Below are 19,959 nucleotides of genomic sequence, written 5' to 3' on the forward strand. Positions count from 1 at the left end.
ATTAGGTCTACATAATCAATAATACAATTTTTTTTGTAATCAAAATGTATTTTGGCCATTAAATAATTGCACAAACAATTTGGGATCTAAGAAATATAAGAGTTTTAATTTTCAGACAGAAAGCAGCAAGGTATTTTTCTGTTTTGAGTAGACCCACTCAGCTGCTATGACACACTTTGTAACCAGGCCTGCGATTGGTGACCGCCTGTCAATGATTTATGAAGGCTGAGACTATTTTTATTGGAACAGAGCAGTTTAAACCGGCAGGCAGGATAAACTGCACCATTAAAGAAGCTTCACTCCTCAAACATGAAGGTCCTGAACTCAGAAGAACTACAGATTGCTGAAGGAGTTCTGCTTAAACACTTACCCAAGAGTTTTAAGGTAGACAAGCTGCAAGCTGTTTAAAATGCATTCCTCAATATGAATCATAATTATGAATCTGGTATATTTTAACATAGTACTTCTTATACTACTTGCACAATTATTATGAAGTACTTTTACTGTGTACTTTTCGAAAAAAAGTCTTATTCTTGTTCTCTAGAGGGGACTTTGACATTGGATTACTGAAAAAGTACACAGTAAAAGTACTTCATATTAATTGTGCAAGTAGTATAAGAAGTACTAAGTCCAAATATTAAACTACTGTTGCCTTTAATCACACCCTTTACTTTGAAATCTGGACAGGAAGTACTCATTGGTTGGATTTGCAGGCAGCTTTAATGTGCGCTGGAAAATAAAATACTGTACATAACGAAAGTTGTTATTGATTCGATGTCGATTCTGTTCATTACCAGGAATAATGAAAGTATTTCTGTGACATTTAAAGAAGCTTCACTCCTCAAACATGAAGGTCCTGAACTCAGAAGAACTACAGATTGCTGAAGGAGTTCTGCTTAAACACTTACCCAAGAGTTTTAAGGTAGACAAGCTGCAAGCTGTTTAAAATGCATTCCTCAATATGTCAGCTCATAGGCCTAAATATAGTCTAAACTTTTCCTGTTTTTAGGTTTACGGTTTCCTATATGGGATTAACAGGAAGAAACCAACCACAAAGGAGGTCATCGTTGATACATGGCCTGACTTTAAGGTCATCATTTGCAGACCTGACCCCAAGGTGAGATCACATAGGAGAATTAGACACGTTGTAACCTAAACATCATGCTTTTTGTCCACATGATTAATACATTTTACTTCACAGAACAAGCGCGCCGTGGACTTCATGAAAAAGGTGACTTACTACAGCATGGATGAAGAGATTTTAAAGAAAATACTGACAGAGGAGAATGCAATTGACTGGAGCACTTATTTTCATATTGGAGGTGAGTTTAAATCTTTGCAGACACTGCTGCATCTAACAGTGGTGTAGCCTAGTGTAAATAGGCTACTAGTAAGTACATTCACTTAATGTTTAACTTTCATTTCACTCTGAAATGGTTGCGGTGGAGTTCAAGTAGTTGTATCATAAACTGTTAGGAAGCTTCATAATAATGCATATTTTATAAGCTGGTCATACTGTATGTTTCCTGAGTAAAATCGCATTAATAAACTATAAGCCTACAGCTGTCAATTAATATAAATGTAGTGAAATAAAAGGTACAATATTTACCTCTGAATTGTAGTGGAGTTGAAGTATAAAGTGGCATGAAATGTAAATCAGTTAAGTATAATTACCTAAAATTGAACTTAAAGGGACTGTATGTAACTTCTTACATGTATAAAGCTTGCGTACGCGCGCTTGTGTGGCTACGCTGTTCAGACGAGACTCCAACATAAACTACATGGAAGCACCAAAACCGCAAAGTTATATCTAGTGAAGCCCGTCTTGCAAAAAAGTGTTGGCCGCGGTCGGAGGACGCAGGAGAGACCGTAGCTTTGGTCTGCAGGTTCGGAGTCTCTGTTGTACTCTGTTCCTCTGCTCCTCTGCTCCTCTGCCTTCCTTCACTCACACCTCGCTCCACCTCTACACATGCATGCGCGCTCACTAAACACTGCAGGAGACTTCGTAGCTCTGAGAATATCTAGTAAATGTACAGTGGACGTTTGTGCAGAAATAACTGTTGCAGCTCCTCCAGACCAACAGAGGCTTCCCGTGTCTTGTGAGGTGACGGGGCTCCGCAGCGAGAAATGTTATCGTCTCAGACCGTTTCCTCCGGCCGCGGTCGGGAGGCTGAAGCAGGAAAAGCCAACACTAGTAGCAGTGATTCATGGAGAGACCTTCGTCTGGTCAGCTAACATTACTGCCAAGCAGGTGAAATATAGAGTGATATTGTGGTTTTAGCTGACGTGTGTCGCCTCACTGTTTTGAGCGATGTTCGTTCATGTCTATTTAGAGCGAGCACAAGCACGAGCACGACGCTGACTTTCATTGACTTAACGGCCACAGGTGTCGCTGTTAACAAGCATTTCTGATTCTTACAACCAGTCCCTTTAAATACAGTAGGCTACTTAATGCATCACTGATAATAATCTTCATAACAGCCTAAAATATAAAAGTTTGGTACTCACAGACCATTTTTCTGCATGAGTACGTTTACTTTTGATACTTAGATACTAAGTACATTTACTTAATAGTTACATACTTTTTTTGTAAAGGAATAGTGTGTAACATTGAGGGGGATCTATTTGCAGAAATGGAATATAATATTGATAACTGTGTTTTCATTAGTGTATAATCACCTGAAACGAAAAATCGTTGTGTTTTAGTTAGCTTAGAATGAGCCCTTCATATTAGGGCTGTGTATTGGCAAGAATCTGGCGTTATGATATGTATCACGATACAGGGGTTAGCCCTTGTGGTACTGTAAGTAAGGCGATATATTGCGATTTTGTAAATCTTATTTTAGGAAAGAACACAACCCCATATGCATAAAGTCTTTTTTTATGCAATCAGGACAGTGAGATCTGCATTTGCATTTATCACAGTCCCTGTAACATCCAACATCATAGCACTACTTTTAGAGGACAAATACACTGAGAGGACACATCTCTTTGAAAATAAAATAAATTATTGATTAACCTGTAAACTATTAATTACAATTTTTGGAGAATCAATACAGTATCATAAAACATAATATCGTGATATTAGATTTTTTACTTACTTACTTACATACTTCATATTTACATAGGGAGCGGGTCCTCTTCACGGAGTTCGCTATGTTGCTCCGTCATGTTTCTACAGTAGCCCAGAACGAACAAACCAAACACTTGCTCTAGAGAGAGCCTTTCACGTTTTTACGTTACCTGAAGGTCACCGTAGTTCTCTGTGAAACTGCGGTAACGTGAGCTGCAGAGTGCAAAACTGTCACCGTCTGACTTCCATTGCTCCTAAAGTAGTGTTATTATGGTAAGGATGGTCTCTGAATGAGGCAAACGGTGTTATCATGGTTTTACACTCGACGGCTCACGTTACCGCAGTCTTGGCAAGGGAGGAGTGAGCGGAGGGATACTCAGTTGGTTGCAATCTGCAAATCCTCCAAATGCCACCAAATCCTACACACTGTTCCTTTAATATTTTCAATTAAGGACTTTAACATGTAATAGAGTATTTTTGCAATGTGGGCTTTGCTATTTTTACCGAGTAAAGGAGGTGAATACTTCCTCCACTACTGGTTTGTAACCCCTTGCAAAGAAAAATAACAGAATGGTATTAACATGTGAATCATTTTTGTCCTACAGGATGTGACATTTCCCATGTCCCCATGCTCAAAGAAGTGTCTGCTGACAGAGAAGTCAGCAACCGATGCTATGTCTCGACGCATCTCCTGTATTTGCCAGACAGCAGCCATCTGCTCCCACCAGCAGTTGACAGGTATAGCCAGATCATTAAAATGTGCTTCATAAGGACATGTGTACATAACTTTGCTTAAAAGTGAAACGTTTAATAGAATTGTTTCTCCACTCAAGTGAAAGGTCATCATAATGTGTTTCTCTACACAGTGAGCTTGAATCGAGGATTTCTACTCTTAACCTTTCCCACGTTGACTTGGTGAATAAAACCTGGAAGTTCGGAGGGAACAAGCAGGGTTACATGAACATTAAAAACCTCATCAGCAACTTCCCATCCTGCTGCATCACTGACGACCAGGGCCAGTCGGTGTCCTGGGTTCTGATGTATGATTCCTGTGCTATGGGCTTACTGTACACTCTACCAGAACACAGAGGGAGAGGCTACGCCAAAGTCCTGGCCAGCACCTTGGCCAAGAGGCTCCACGCTGAGGGCTACCCAGTGTACTGCTTTATAGAGGAGGAGAACGAGGTCTCCTACAGGCTATTTAAAAACCTGGGCTTCATTGAGGATCCCTCATACAGGGCGCAATGGTGGGAATTCAACATTTGATTTTCTAACCACTGTGATTGAATGTGTAGCTGACTTATTATCAGGTAAACATAAATTGCAAGTGAATGTAATTGTGATTAAAATGTAAATTGTATAGGCTCTCCAAAGCATTGTATCAAAACCTGAACTGTTATAATAGTGGATTCATTCCTTGTTTTCTGTCGGCACCGAACAATTATCAAATGATGTACATGAACACATACAGTATCACAGTACAGTACCTATGTAATAATCAGTAACAATGGCTCCCCAAAATAAAGATATGTCATGCATACCTTGTTTTATTCATGTTTGAGGAGTGAAGCTTCTTTAATGGTGCAGTTTATCCTGCCTGCTGGTTTAAACTGCTCTTTTCCAATAAAAATAGTCTCAGCCTTCATAAATCATTGACAGGCGGTCACCAATCGCAGGCAGTGTTACAAAGTGTCTCATAGCAGCTAAGCGGGTCAACTCAAAACAGAAAAATACTTGGCTACTTTCTGTCTGAAAATTAAAGCTCTTATATTTCTTAGATCTCAAATTGTTTGTGCAATTATTTAATGGCCAAAATACATTTAATTATAAAAAAGCTTAATTATTGATTATGCAGGCCTAATGCTGTGACAGGAGAAACATCCCCTATTAATTATCAAAATAGGGCTTTTTTAGGGCTGTAAATCGATTAAAATATTTAATTGCAATTAAGCGCATGATTGTTCATGATTATTCGCACATTTTTTATCTGTTCAAAATGTACCTTAAAGTCTGATTTGTCAAGAATTTAATACTCTTATAAACATGGGAGTGGGCAAATATGCTGCTTTATGCAAATGTATTTATATATTTATTATTGGAAATCAATTAACAACACAAACCTCACAGGTACTGCATTTAGCATAAAAAACATGCTCAAATCATAACATGTAAACACAAGCCAGTCAGTATGCTGACTGGACTATAACTTGCCCCAAACTGCATGTGATTATTATAAAGTGGGCATGTCTGTAAAGGGGAGACTCGTGGGTACCCATAGAACCTATTTTCATTCACATACTTTGAGGTAAGAGGTCAAGGGACCCCTTTGAAAATGGGCATGACAGCTTTTCCTCGCCAAAATTTAGCACAAGCCTGGAGTGTTATTTAACCTCCTTCATGACAAGCTGTATGTTGGTTGGTACCAATGGATTCTTTAGGTTTTCTAGTTTCATATGATCAGTATCTTCACTCTGTCTTTACAACTGAGCTACAATGCTACAATGTCCGAAAAATCAATTGCATTATTGCTTTGCGTGCGAAATTAGTGGCATTAAAATGTATTTGCGTTAACGCGTCATTATCGCGTTAACTTTGACAGGCAATTATTTTGTCTTCTCCTTGCTACTTTTGAATGCAGCCTATATTATTTTGTTACAGATGCCAGCTCATATGTGCTCTGTTTACATGTGATTACATGTGATTTTGTAAAAAAAAAAAAAAAAGATTGATCCCCAGAAGGGGACATTCACATTAAAAGAATCAAAAAAGAGAAATACATTTAATAAAAAAAAAAAATATCTGTGGTAATTCCGCTATTACTTCTGAAATTGAAGTTTTTCCTTCCTAAATTACCTTTCACAGCATTCATACCCTTATTGGCTAATGTCAGATGACGGATAGGAATAGCATGAAAACACACATTACACACTGTTCTGCACTCTTTCCAAAAATAATACAATATTTAACTGTGGTCTGGATAGAAAAAGCTCAACACCTAAATACATATACCACAAGGACACATTCAGTTTAGTTCACATGCTACTTTAATTTGCATTTAGTTTGAAAACAGCGTGTGCTTTTTAGTAGCATAATCAACAGTTCAGTCCACTTGCTCGGTTTAGTGACTACAAAGTTGCTCCTCTAAAAGTAATATACCTCTACATTGCTATACTGTATAGGTTACTTGGAAACACTGTGATTTTCAAAGGTTATTCAATCTAGGATAAAGTGAAGTAGCATAGGCAGAAAATGGAAATGTTAATACTTTTGTGTTTCATCTACAGGAAAATACATGTTTGTCTGTATGAAGGTTATTCTGCAAACGATGCCAACACTGAAGATTTCCCGCGTAGTTCTCTTACTCGCATCTCTCGTGCGTCACCTTGATTTCCTTCAACCACACGCGGCTCCACACTGTGAATACGCACTCGTAAGGCTGAAGAAGAAAAGGTTACACACATTATATATATATATATATATATATATCATAAACAAAACAGCATAGAACATGAGATTATCATAGTCAATTATAAACATTTGTTGATTATTGCAGGCGCAGATTTCATCAAAAATGTTCCTCTTTCAATGAACTATAATCATCAATAGGCTAATGTTGAATTCATCTGGTTAAAAATGACCAGCCAGCTCGCTCGCTTCACGCTACTCTGTCTAATTCCAACTTCTGTGTGTGGCAACAGCAACAAACAAAGCTCGATGGTTAAAAAAGGGGAAGTTTCACAATCTATTTTCGGTCTACTGTTGAAGAGAAGTACAGGTCTCCTGTATGACATTTAAACAGTGTGTGTCTAATAACTCCCAATGGAAAAACAATGTGGGGATTTTTTTTCTTCCAGAAGCTGAGGTTTTAGCCTCTTAATAAAGTCATTACCTGAGCCTTTTTTGGGTCTGTGTGGATGGCACACTCGTCATTTGCACGGTCCTTTCTGCAGGTGGACTTCGCCAGCCTCAAAGTTATGCGGTACTTCATGCCAGCAACCACCTGAGAGGAGAAGTGGGTAAACTTTGGTGAGAAATATTCAAAGGTATTCTCTAAGCTTCGGGGGGGGGGGGGGCAACGTGGCGCGGCAAGCTGACGCGTTCTTCTGTCTGTCTGTCTGTCTCCATCTCCCCCGTTTCAGTGCCCAGGACAGAGCCAAACAGCGATATCCGTCTCAGAATAACTAATAATAATTAATGTTGAATATGAATAATGAATGATGTTGTGTGATTATTCCTTATTTCGTGGGCTATTTGGGGATTTATACATTATTATTACATACTTGTATGTAAAAAAATTGTATACAAATATTTGAAAAAACAAAGCATTCAAATAGTGATTTGGAGGTCGAATATCATGGGTCAACAGTTGAAGCATTCAGGTCAGCCCTAACATTATATAGATAGATAGATAGATAGATAGTAAGTAACTTACAGATAGTAAGTACAAAAATATACCAGATATAAAAATACAAGGAGATGAAGAAAACTGTTAAAACTGAATATAGTGCAGAAGAGACTGTTAAAAATGAATATAGTGCAGGGTAACTCCAGTAGCTTAGTCTATGAAAGTGCACTGTGTGCATTATTATCTGTCCTGCAGACCGTCCTTCTTTGTCTCCCCCCCAGAGAGGTGTTGTACACACATATATAAAAACATTTATTTTATAAAGATTTATTTTTATTAGCGGAAGGCTTATTTTACAATTCAATTCCAACGTGTATCAACATTTCTTTTTGTTTTTAAAACAAATATTGAAACCAGAGAAATAAAATAACATAAGAAATTCATAATTATAGAAACAAATGTGGTAATGATATATTATTGATAATGAACCTAACCTGGTATCAATATACTTTACTTAATAATAATAATAATAATAATAATAATAATAATAAGTAAATGAAAATATGAAAATATAAGATATGTGGTAATGATAGATTATTGATAATGAACCTAACCTTGTATCAATACACTTTACTTAATAATAATAATAATAATAATAACAATGAGTAAATGAAAATATAAAAATATAAGATACATTCAAAGTAATGTTTGAAATATTAAAGAAAAATGATGATGTCTTTTTTAAAAGCCTGGGCTGACCTGCAGCAGACATGTTAACAATATTGAAACCAGAGAAATAAAATAACATAATTCATAATTATAGAAAAAAATTGGTAATGACAAATTATTGATAATGAACCTAACCTTGTATCAATATACTTTACTTAATAATAATAATAATAATAATAATAATAATAATAATAATGACTAAATGAAAATATAAAAATATATTATTAATAATATAATAAATAATATCATATATTATTGTTAATAATAATAATAATAATAATAATAATAATAAGTAAACGAAAATATAAAAATATAAGATACATTCAAAGTAATGTTTGAAATATTAAAGAAAAATGATGATGTCTTTTTTAAAAGCCTGGGCTGACCTGCAGCAGACATGTTAACAAACATCCCAGACAGGACAGGAAAGGCTCTGATTGGATTATGGTGTTTTGTAATCAAAGGTTGCAGACATGTTTCACTGCCAAAATTTAAATTACCACCCAGATCCAACTAAGCACACAGTGTGTATAAATAAATGGATAAACCACTGTAGTAGGCCACAGGCTAACAGGCTGACTGAAGGCCTACATAAGATAAGATAAGATGAACCTGTATTAATGTAGTTAGACTGGTCTGCAGTCCAAGTTAAAGGTTTGCTGACCTGTCTCTCGGCGCTGACCACCTCCTCCACCTGACGCAGGTACATGTCGTTGGTGCCCTTGTTGTGGTGGACGACGGACACATTGATGGCGTTTTGGACCCCTTCGTCATTCACATCAACGTTTTGAAATCCTCCAACCATACCTGCCGAGGCGACGGCGAGAACCGCCGCAAAAACCAGGAGGACAATCTTCCCCATCATGTTTCTCTGTAAGAATAATACAACAACAACAAAAACAACTGTTTCCTCCCTGTTATATGAACAACTGCGTCACTCACGGCTGTTGTTTGAGTGGCTTATCTCACCAGCCAATCAAACAACAGCATCTGATTCGAGTTATCTCTCATCAGCCAATGAGACAACAGCATCTGATTCGAGTGCTCTCTCTCAGCAGCCAATCAGACAACAGCATCTGATTCTGTTCTCTCTCAGCCAATCAAACATCAGCATCTGATTCTGTTCTCTCTCAGCCAATCAAACATCAGCATCTGATTCTGTTCTCTCTCAGCCAATCAAACATCAGCATCTGATTCTGGGTTTCTCTCTCACCAGCCAGTTGCACAGTGTGTGTTTGTTTAATGCACCGCTGAACCCTGTAGTGTGTCCATTTGTACATATTCTAACATTATCTGAAGGGGAAAAAAAGGAGACAAACAAGGTATGTTGAAATGCATGGTTGGTTGGATTTTGACGTGCGTGTTCACGACTTTCCAGGCGCGGTTGCATAATTAACCATTTTCACCTCTGTCCCAGTACACACCTGTAGGAAGCACCTTTGGAGTTGCACAATGCAAAGACTGCAGATTTTAAAGTAAGTTTGATCGAGATAGAAGTATCTAGAGGTACATTTTTTATAAGATGTAGGGGAACCAAATTTTGGAGTAGCTTATTGTTTATTTATTGTTTATTTGTTTTGCACAATTTAAGACTATACAACATAACAAAAACATAAATGAATAATATAAAGTGCAGGAAGAACACTGGGCTTATCTGAAGCCTCCACCTAGAGACAAGATTAATATAAAGAAATAATATGACTATATAATAGTGATAACAAACAATAAGGACAAGATATATATAATAACCATTTGTAGATAAAGGTCTATAAAAAACACACCTGTACGCTCACCTTTGGAATTGCACAATGCAAAGACTGCAGGTTTTGAAGTAAGTTTGATCGAGATTAGAAGTATCTAGATGTCAATTCAATTCAATTCAATTTGCTTTATTGATCATGACTGTCAGGTGAACAATATTGCCAAAGGGTCAATTCAATAATAAATAAAAATAAAAAAAGAACAAAATAAAAACAAAAACATATATATACATACTGTATATACAATTCATTAAGCAAATTACAATATATCGATATTTAAAAAGAACATGCATGTAAATGGAAGAAAACAATAAAGAAGTAATTAATGTATCTAGATGTCTCTAGATCTTCATCCTTCTAAATCCCTCACTAGTAGAGGTCAATTTTCGATAAGATTTAGGGTAACCAAATTATGGAGTAGCTTTTCACATCTATCAATAAACTTTTCATCTGTCAAATGCTTCAAAAAGTCACTTAAAGGGTCATTTAATTGCTGTTTTGTAATTGCTTTTCCCCATGTTGTCCATGTATCTGTTTTCTGTAACTAACACACACACACACACACACACACACACACACACACACACACTTGTCCTTTATTGAACCAGCTTAGTCCCGTTGAGATCAAAGATCTCTTTTACAAGGGAGACTTGGCCAAGATAGCAGCAAGACAGTTATAGTGAAAGTAACAGACAACACATAAATTAACAACATTAAAACTTGCTCATACAAAACACTTGCACACAGACAACCTGGACTGCAGTGATTTCACCAGAGCCTTAAACTCATTCAAGGTGACTAAGTTTTGAAGTTGAAGATCAGATTGTACATTATTCCAAGCAGTAGGTGCCAAAAACCTAAAAGCTTTCTTTCCCAATTCAGTCCATACTTTGGGAACTTTGTTGTTATTATATATATCTTGTCCTAATTGTTTGTTATCACTATTATGTAGTCATATTATTTCTTTATATTAATCTTGTCTCTGGGTGGAGGCTTCAGATAAGCCTAGTGTTTTTTTTGCCTCTTCCTGCATTGTATATTATTCATTTTTTATTTTTTTTGTTATGTTGTATAGTCTTAAATTGTGCAAAATAAACAAATAAAGTATTTGTAATGATATCAGAGCTGTAATGATGTTTTTCCCCTCATATTTTCACACACACAGGGGAACTTTCTGTGGCTTGGATGTTGTCCAGCAGCAGATCCTAATAGGCTCAGCTGTGGCAGCAGGTGGCTTACTGGCATACATAGTGCACAGAAGAAAACAAGTCAAAAGTATTCCTCTTGGTGATGGATGGTGGGGAGCAGGAAAGAAGACCCTGTCAGAGGATGATAGAATCTACCCCTTTAAAGTGAAAACCTCAGATGAAGAGATTAAGGTCGTTTTGAGCTATTAATTACATGTTTAATTACCAATTACCAAATTAAAAGTACCAATAATAACATGTTTATGTGAAGTTATCAATTCTTATTCAACAGGACCTTCAAATGCGCATTGACAAAACCCGCTACTCTGATCCTCTAGAAGATAGCTGCTTCCAGTATGGCTTCAATTCAACATATCTCAAGAAAGTGGTTTCCTATTGGAGACACGAGTTTGACTGGAAAAAGCAGGTGGCAGTGCTTAACAAGTATCCACACTTCAAAACTAAAATAGAAGGTACACACAACCCCGAGCTGAACTGGTTTGCTTTAATAATTTGGATATTTGGCCTAGAATCAGTCCATATAGGCCCACTATTTTCTTTTCTTTGCTTCAATGCAGGATTGGATGTGCACTTCATCCACGTGCGACCACCACACCGTGAGAACCAGACGGTTCTCCCTCTTATGCTCGTTCACGGCTGGCCCGGCTCCTTCTACGAGTTCTACAAGATTCTGCCACTGCTCACAGAGAACCAGGACGGACTCGTGTTTGAGGTCATATGCCCGTCTATCCCTGGCTACGCTTTCTCAGAGGCCTCTCACAAACAAGGTTGATGAGTCTAAATAAATGTGATGTGTGTATTTCAGCTTGAGCGGCAGGATGTTTACAGCTTCCTGTATGTTTTCAGGGTTTGACAGTCTCGCTGCTGCCCGAGTTTTCCTGAAACTGATGGAGCGTTTAGGGTTCTCCCAGTTCTATCTGCAGGGAGGAGACTGGGGCTCTCTCATCACCACCAACATGGCCCAGATGAAGCCTCAGTAAGACAGCAAAACAAGCTGCCACAACTTATCGCTGCGCTGCACATTCCACCACCCACTTGTTTTTAAAAAGGGAACATTGTGACATCCTTACTTAAATTGTGAAACAGTGCTTGCACTGTGTAAAGTTCACAACTGACCAAAACTACTGACATTACAAATTCCTGGAGGCTGGAGCAAATAAAGGACACTTTGCCAAAAGAAAAACATGATAAAAAACTTGCATTTATAGCTATAAATTGCTGCTTAATACACATGTATTACACACATGTTGTAAGACCTATATATATTTTTTGTCATCCTTTCCAGGTGCGTGAAAGGCCTCCACTTAAACATGTTTATGTCAAGAAAGGGGTTCAAAGTGATGCTTTCCATCATGATTGGTCAATATCTGCCCTTCCTGGTGGGCTTCAGTCGGGAGGATGTTCGCCGGCTGTTCCCTTTCATGGAGAAGAATGTCTGGGACATCCTGAGGGAGTCAGGCTACTTACACATCCAGGCCACTAAACCAGACACTGCAGGTGAGGACAACCAAGAAACAGACAGGTCAAAGACGAACCACCTGAAACAAGCAAAATGATCCTGGTATTTTGTGGTCTCACTCCCAGCTAATATATCTTAAAGGTCCCATATTATGGTCACTTTCAGGTTCATACTTGTATTTTTATGTTTCTATTAGAACATGTTTACATGCTGTAATGTTGAAAAAAAACTTCAGTTTCCTCAGTCTGCCCGAATACGCCTTTGTGCCTCCGTCTGAAACACTCTTTTTAGCACATTTCAACAGAATTGTGTTACTAGGCAACAGCTTGGGTCCATGTTTACTTCCTGTCAGCTGATGTCATTCACATATTCTTCGTCCAAAATCGCACTCTATGCACTACATACTCAATATGTGTACTATCGTTCAACATACTTTTGTGTGAATAAACAGTAGTATGTTCGGAGTATCGTTTCATCGTCCCTTCAGGAGAGCCTCCTTGCCGGTTGGAGACGTGTAACCATGGTAACCCATGCCAACCTCATGTGACCAAAACGAGGATTTGTGAGAATCAAAGTCTGAACTAATTTAAAAATATATATTACGCCTAGCAAAGTGATTACTTACAGTTAAATTGAAGCGTTATTGATGTTACAGAGCTGTCCGTCAACATCCTTTATGAACGTTGTTGTCATTGCCACATTGCATTGTGGGATATTTATGCCGCCGTAGTGTCCAGCATTGCATACTGTAATATTTCACTGGAAATAGTATGAAATTTGCGTACTATTGGTTCCATACTATGGTTTCGGACATACTAAAATATCTCACATACTGTCTTAGCGTACTAAATAGCATGCTAGTATGGAATTTCGGACGCAACCATACACTGCAACCAGAAATAAACTCGGACACATTTAGAATGTTCACGTTTAAAACTGTGTAATGGTCTATATATTGTAGAGCGGGTCGCCCACCAATTGTAAAGTCGGCGGTTCGATCCCTGGCTTCTCCAGTCCACATGTCCAAGTGTTCTTGAGCAAGACACTTAACCCCAAATGTGAAGTGTGAATGAGTATTTAGATTAGATCCTGATGGGCAGGTTGGCACCTTGCATGGCAGCCTCTGCCATCAGTGTATGAATGTGTGTACTTCACCACTTTGAGTGGTCGGAAAACTAGAAAGATGCTATATAGATGCAAGTCCATTTATATTTGTGACATCACAAATGGACAGAAATCCTGACGGCTTGTTTCAAACGCAGTTACTGAATACGGGCTGTGTGTATTTCTCCATGGACTGAGCGTTTTGATACTTTCACAGTATTTATACAGGACTTAAACCTGCTTTATGATTAAAAAAAAGACTTGAAAATCTCACTTTTTACAATATGGGACCGTTATATTGTGTGTACAGGCTGTGGAGTGAATGACTCCCCTGTAGGCTTGGCGGCCTACATTCTGGAGAAGTTCTCCACCTGGACTGATCTGAGGAACAGAGATCTGCCGGATGGTGGGCTGGAGAGGTACAAGAGGGAATTCAATTTTGCCTTTTTTTTTTATTTATAGCATAGAAATAATTGCCGGCTATAATTAATTATAAATGTCTGCGTCTTTACAGGAAATTCAGCCTGGATGAACTCTTGACAAATGTCATGATCTACTGGACCACGGGCTCAATCGCCTCCTCCATGCGCTTCTACAAAGAGAACGTCAAGGGTAATCCTGACAAGAGAGTGGATGCAAAGTATGTGCTTATACTGACAAAACTATGACTGCTGTTTTATAAAAGTGACAACCTTATTATCCTATTTTGTGTTATAATTCTGATTAACTTTCCTCTTTTGTTTTAGGACGGGGATATTTGTGCCCACTGGACTCGCCGCCTTCCCTGCGGAGCTGATGCACTGCCCTCAATCGTGGGCACAAATTAGGTACCGAAACATCTACTCCTACACTTTCATGCCTCGAGGTGGCCACTTTGCTGCCTTTGAGGAGCCTCGGCTGCTAGCCAACGACTTTGTCCAGTTTGTCAAAAAAGTGGAGGGGTTCTGAACCCGTCGATGCACTCTCAGACCAACGTAATTATGTTACACCTGTTCTTTATTATTGCTGTTGTCTTTGATTTAGATTGATCACACTACAATGCATTACTACAATGATTACCTCCAAAACTGCAGCACTGTCAATCTTTTTCAGGTTTTTAATAAATGTAAACATATACACAGATACTGGCACTCAAATGTATCCAAAGATTGTATTCAAGAAAGCAATATAATGCACTAAACCTTTCAAGTTATGCTCATTAAAAATATATTGCACCAATATTATGTGTGTTTTTCTGGTTAACATTCTTAAAAATGAGTGTTATTTTATGCAAAACATGTAAAACATTCTTCATAAATATAAACAATAATACACAAGTTCCCAAACAGATTTTATGATAAAAAAGCCTCTCCAGAACACATTCTCTCAGTATTTCAGAAGAAAAAAAGGATAATACACCATACTGCTTGTGTCAATATTGTTTAAGTGATGTACTTTTAATCACAAGTAGAAAAATGTAACTCATAATTTATTAAAATATGGACAGCTCAATTCAAAATTGAAGTTAAAAATTAATTTGAACCACCATTAAAATGGAATTGTAGTATACAGGCACCAGAAAGAGAGCTCCAATCTCAGACTATGTGCTCTCCAACTTTTTGGGTCAGTTGCCTAAGCCCTTGATAGTCATGGGCGCCTGGAACCACACATAATCCTGCCAGTCTGACTCCTGTGCCCTTGGTTCCTTACAGGCGCTGGGATCAGTAGACAGAGCAATAATTTGGTTCTTTACACGTGTTGGCACTTTAAATTGTAGTTTAGGGCGAAACCAACTGACACCGCAATTCCTGTGAGCCAGTGCCAAGACTGTTGTGGGCATTAAACGAACAGGTCTGCTGTCAGACAAGAGGTCAGCCACAAAAAGAGTGCGGAAGAGTTGCCTCAAGCATGAGGAAACCCGCAAACATTGATCTCCGCTGGCCAATACCAGAGCCTCCATGTTGATCTCGTACAGCTCTTTGGGGAGGTTGAGAGAGCCACCCATTAGCAGCAGCACACGGGGCACCCTGCTAAGGGAAAAAAGCACCTCCAGCTGCTGCAGCACCTCCTCTAGCTCCTGAAGCGTCTGTTGACACTTGCGCCGGTCCATGTCTGCAGGCTTTACCGGCCTCCGACTTACTGTGTCTTTATCCTGAAAAGCAAAAACATTCAGCAACACACTTTTAGTTCTTCTCAAATCCACAACATTTCTTCATTTAAGGACGGATTATGCGCACTATTCACCTGCATTGAGGCTTGCTGTTTCTTCTGGGAGTACACCAGCTGGTCATACGTCATGGGGAGTTGCTGTCTCTGATAGAGAACGCACTTGAGGATCTCGCTGACGAAGCGGCAGCAGCCATCCTGAGTTACGGTGCCAGGGAAAACCACGTTCACACGGCCTTCGTCCTGCGCTCTTCTCTTTACCTCGGAATCACTGTCCTCTGTGTTACGAAGTTGTTTACTTGCAGACACAATGGAATCTTGCAAACTTGTCTGACCAGAAGTATCCTCTTCTTGGGGGTTGTCTGTCAAAATAAGGACCAGAATAATGTCATTAGGGTGAACAATGGACTGGTGGTGTTCAATTTTAGCTAGTTAAATGTTAATGAAATCTAGCAAGGCCAGTGTTGTAATAAAGCCATTGTCCCCATTTCCCCCTAAACTTAACATAGAGCTTAGAACATAGAGAATTACTCATACTCTACTTAGGAATAAGTAGCAAATACTCTGTTATCAGTAAAAGTCCTACTTTCAAAGTTTTGTTTAAGTATACATTTATACAGTATTATATCAGGTTATCATCATATATATTATACTACTGGATTATTATGTGGCATGCCTTTAAGTGTAAGCGGCATTTTAATGCAGCTGGTCAGGATGGAGCTAATTTATCTACTTTATATACTGCTGGATAATTTACTCATATTTTCTTTGTTGACATGAATGTTTTGTAAGCAAAAATAAGCAAAATATGTGTCTGTAAAGTAAAAATCAGTAGAATAGTAAAATCATGTCCATGACAAATGTTTGGATTTGTCCAAACCCCAAAAATATTCAGCTTACAATGATAAAGAGAAGCTGCAGATCATTACGATTATATTAAGACACTGAAGTCAGATAATGATTGGAGCTTTTGCATCATAAACGACTTCAAACCATTAATCGTTTATCAAAGTTGTTGCTGATTAATTGTTGATGAATAATCAATTAATTTAATAATTGTTTCAGCTGTAAACTATTGCTGTTAAATAAATGCAGTGGAGTAAAACCTTTAATAATATATTAGAAATATTCAAAGTGTCTCAAAACTGTATCTCAGTACAGTACTAACGTAAATATGTTAGTAACTGCTAAATAACATCAGACTATTATGTCTGTCATATGCAGTATTTAGATGAATACAGTGTCAACATGTTAACTGGAAACATACATGTATAATGTCATTAAGAGAACAGGATTGTTTTAATAATGACCTCAGGGATTTGTTGAGTTATCCACTATCAAAATGATAATAATGTGTTTTTACAATGCAACAACAGATCAGATGTTAAAGAAGACATGATGCTATATACACACACACCCAGGGTTATCATGTGACCTACCTGGAGTGCTGGTTGTGGAGGTCATAGCGGTGTTTTCCTTGTCTACAGCGTTGTCCACACTCTGCTGTTTTGAATTTGATCGATGTTCAGGTGAAGCATCTTTCAATTCCGTTGCATTATTCGTCTTTAAACACGTGTTGACGTCCAGTTGTTGTTCGGCTACTTCCGCACATGAATGTAAGTCGCCGGGAACACTTTGTAACGTTAAGACTTTACTTGTCTTATTCGCTTCCTCCAGCGGGCCAACAACATCTTTATCTGACGACAACGTCAGACAGCTCGTTACCTCGTTGTCTCCGCTGTTAATAATGGACTTTTGTCCCCCCGTGTCTTCTGAGTTTGATGTTAGTTTAACTATAGTCGAGTCTTCTGCCATCGTTTTGAATGTCCCCGCCGGGTCTCTTCTCCGCACTGCATCATGGGAAATGTATATTAGTGATGTGTTGGTCACGAACGAGTCGGTTCAAAGAGCCGGCTCTTTTAAGTGAACGATAATAGTACGTGTCCACAGGCTGCGTGCTTTCCACGCTCCCCATTCATTGTCTATGTAAGCAGCCGCGCAATGCATTCTGGTAGCGTGGCGTCGCGATTCGAGAAACGGAGTGTCACAACGCCCGTTCCTCATTTGCATAAAGTTGAGGTCTAGTCTACTTTATGCAAATCAAGGGGCGTTCGACACGACTCGCCGCCTCTCAAAACTCCCGAGAATCTTTTAAAATAAATGTTGTCGATCGAAAATTAAGACAGATTCATCAACTGCATGGCTTATTTCTCGCCTTAAATGTTTTCAGAAACACATTTCGGTGAACTATTTTTGTGAAATAAGAGAAGAAAGTTTCCAAACGAGCCTCCATACTGTTTCCGGTTTGAAAGCTGGGAGCAGCAGCCAATGGAGGGAAAGCCTTCGTCCAATCAGGTGGGGACTGCCTTGTGTCTAGGACAGCCGACCAAGCGTCCAATGTTGGGAAGCGTCGCGTCCCCTCGCGATAAAAAACACCCCTGTTGACACGTCCCTTGAGAGCCGGCTCCCGTCCAAGAGCTGTTTTTTTTTTTTGTTTTCTTTAATTAATTCAAGGCAGAGTGATAGGTTCATCTTCTCCGCGCCACGGGCACTCCATATAGTGACTGTGACAGAATGTTGTGTTAATGACGTCCGTGCGACCAATCAGGTGATGACAGACAAGGATCATACCATCAAGCAGGGAAGGGTGGAGGTCAGCGGCGCGCTGACGGTCTACAGGTACAGAGCAGGAGGGAGAGGAGGAGAGATAGGGGGAGGAGTGCGGTGCGCGAATAGCAGAAAAGATGAGTGACAGTCGGAAACGAAACAGCATGTAAAATTATGATATTCTGGAAATTATAAGGTTTAATATAATTATAATGAATAATTTAAGTGATATATGTGCACACATACTAATCATAGGTCAAAAAAGCGCTAAATTTGGCTGAATTATAAAAGGCAGAAGTGGTAAAAATGAAGAGCCGTTTGGGAGCCGAAAGAGCCGGCTCTTCTAGGTGAGCTGAGCCAAATGATCTGGCTCACTAAAAAGATCCGTAATTCCCATCACTAATGTATATCGATCGACAGCAATGCTGCGTTCACGTTCACATGGAAAGTTCCCGAAATAAAAGCCTCCTTTTTGTTTTCATTTGTTTTCGTCCGGCTATTAGGTGCTAATAAATACATACTTTTATTATTTCGGGTGTGAGTGTTGGGTTTGTATGTGATTAGTGTTTTTTTTAACAACTTTTTTGGAATTTTGGAAGTCACTCACTAAAAAACGTTAGAATTAAGCGCTTTAATAGTGTCATTTTGTAACAGCTCAACAGACCTAACATTAAAGGTATGTGTCGCAAATGTAACGTAGAACAGAAGCTTACGTGTAACATTTCTAATAATTTAATTCATCGTTTGACGGCAAAAAATCAGGATATGACACCACACAACAGCATTTTTTGGTGCTGTGTTGAGTACACAAACGCATCATATTGAGGCCCCGGAAGTGAACATCTCGTTCTTATTCTGAATCGATTATTAGCCGTAATATCATCATAACCATCAAAGGTAGACTTTACCACACGCTACGAGGTTGTGAAACGATGGTATATGTTCCTGTTAGAAGCCACATCCGTATGATATCAACCTTGTTTTAAGAAATAAACATTTGTATTCGCGATGTCATGGAGAAGTACTACACTACCCACAATCCTACGCGTAACAGCGACGTCACTGCTTAGTGGAGCTCGCTGTTACCATGGAAATGTATTAGGGCCACATTGAGGAAGAAAAAATAAATCTGAGATTTCGAGAATAAAGTCATAATGTTATGATAATAAAGTAATAATATTACGAGAAAAAAGTCATAATATTACAAGAAAAAAGTCATAATATTACAAGAAAAAAGTCATAATATTACGAGAATAAAAGTTGTAATATTACAAGAATAAAGTCATAATATTATGAGAATAAAGTCATAATATTACGAGAAAAAAGTTGTAATATGAGAAAAAAAGTTATAACTTTACGAGGAAAAAATCGTAATATTATGAGAATAAAGTCATAATATTACAAGAAAAAAAGTTGTAATATTATGAGAATAAAGTCATAATATTACAAGAATAAAGTCATAATATTATGAGAATAAAGTAATAATATTACGAGAAAAAAAGTCGTAATATTATGAGAATAAAGTCATA

General features: G+C 38.2%; 4 protein-coding genes across 6 annotated transcripts; 2 read left to right on the top strand and 2 right to left on the bottom strand.

The window, feature by feature from the left end:
• Window positions 1-291: 291 nt before the first annotated feature.
• On the top strand, window positions 292-4,609 carry LOC141774142 (glycine N-acyltransferase-like protein 3). The gene is made up of 5 exons (XM_074646528.1): window positions 292-922; window positions 1,010-1,117; window positions 1,202-1,322; window positions 3,679-3,811; window positions 3,940-4,609. The coding sequence occupies exons 1-5, from the start codon at window positions 848-850 to the stop codon at window positions 4,337-4,339; spliced, it is 837 nt and encodes a 278-aa protein (XP_074502629.1). The 5' UTR covers window positions 292-847; the 3' UTR covers window positions 4,340-4,609.
• Window positions 4,610-6,099: 1,490 nt separating this feature from the next.
• Window positions 6,100-9,112, bottom strand: cst3 (cystatin C (amyloid angiopathy and cerebral hemorrhage)). The gene is made up of 3 exons (XM_074646534.1): window positions 8,812-9,112; window positions 6,963-7,073; window positions 6,100-6,509 (listed from the first exon to the last, which is right to left on the bottom strand). The coding sequence occupies exons 1-3, from the start codon at window positions 9,010-9,012 to the stop codon at window positions 6,432-6,434; spliced, it is 390 nt and encodes a 129-aa protein (XP_074502635.1). The 5' UTR covers window positions 9,013-9,112; the 3' UTR covers window positions 6,100-6,431.
• A 216-nt stretch (window positions 9,113-9,328) lies between these two features.
• Window positions 9,329-14,896, top strand: ephx5 (epoxide hydrolase 5). 2 transcript variants are annotated; one of them, XR_012595234.1, is made up of 11 exons: window positions 9,329-9,469; window positions 9,565-9,622; window positions 11,073-11,286; window positions 11,387-11,567; window positions 11,673-11,882; window positions 11,962-12,091; window positions 12,401-12,612; window positions 13,989-14,097; window positions 14,193-14,318; window positions 14,425-14,690; window positions 14,738-14,896. XR_012595234.1 is itself a non-coding variant. In XM_074646526.1 (10 exons), the coding sequence occupies exons 2-10, from the start codon at window positions 9,600-9,602 to the stop codon at window positions 14,624-14,626; spliced, it is 1,407 nt and encodes a 468-aa protein (XP_074502627.1). In that variant the 5' UTR covers window positions 9,330-9,469; window positions 9,565-9,599; the 3' UTR covers window positions 14,627-14,896. The 2 variants fall into 2 exon arrangements, 1 of the variants encoding a protein (XP_074502627.1); XM_074646526.1 differs by having other exon boundaries at window positions 9,330-9,469; window positions 14,425-14,896.
• On the bottom strand, window positions 14,649-17,696 carry mad2l1bp (MAD2L1 binding protein). Of its 2 annotated transcripts, XR_012595235.1 has the most exons (4): window positions 17,263-17,696; window positions 15,902-16,185; window positions 14,738-15,809; window positions 14,649-14,690 (listed from the first exon to the last, which is right to left on the bottom strand). XR_012595235.1 is itself a non-coding variant. In XM_074646527.1 (3 exons), the coding sequence occupies exons 1-3, from the start codon at window positions 17,636-17,638 to the stop codon at window positions 15,282-15,284; spliced, it is 1,188 nt and encodes a 395-aa protein (XP_074502628.1). In that variant the 5' UTR covers window positions 17,639-17,696; the 3' UTR covers window positions 14,649-15,281. The 2 variants fall into 2 exon arrangements, 1 of the variants encoding a protein (XP_074502628.1); XM_074646527.1 differs by having other exon boundaries at window positions 14,649-15,809.
• Window positions 17,697-19,959: the final 2,263 nt, after the last annotated feature.

Source organism: Sebastes fasciatus, chromosome 9 (assembly GCF_043250625.1).
Source record: "Sebastes fasciatus isolate fSebFas1 chromosome 9, fSebFas1.pri, whole genome shotgun sequence".
In the NCBI taxonomy this organism is placed as follows: Eukaryota; Metazoa; Chordata; class Actinopteri; order Perciformes; family Sebastidae; genus Sebastes; species Sebastes fasciatus.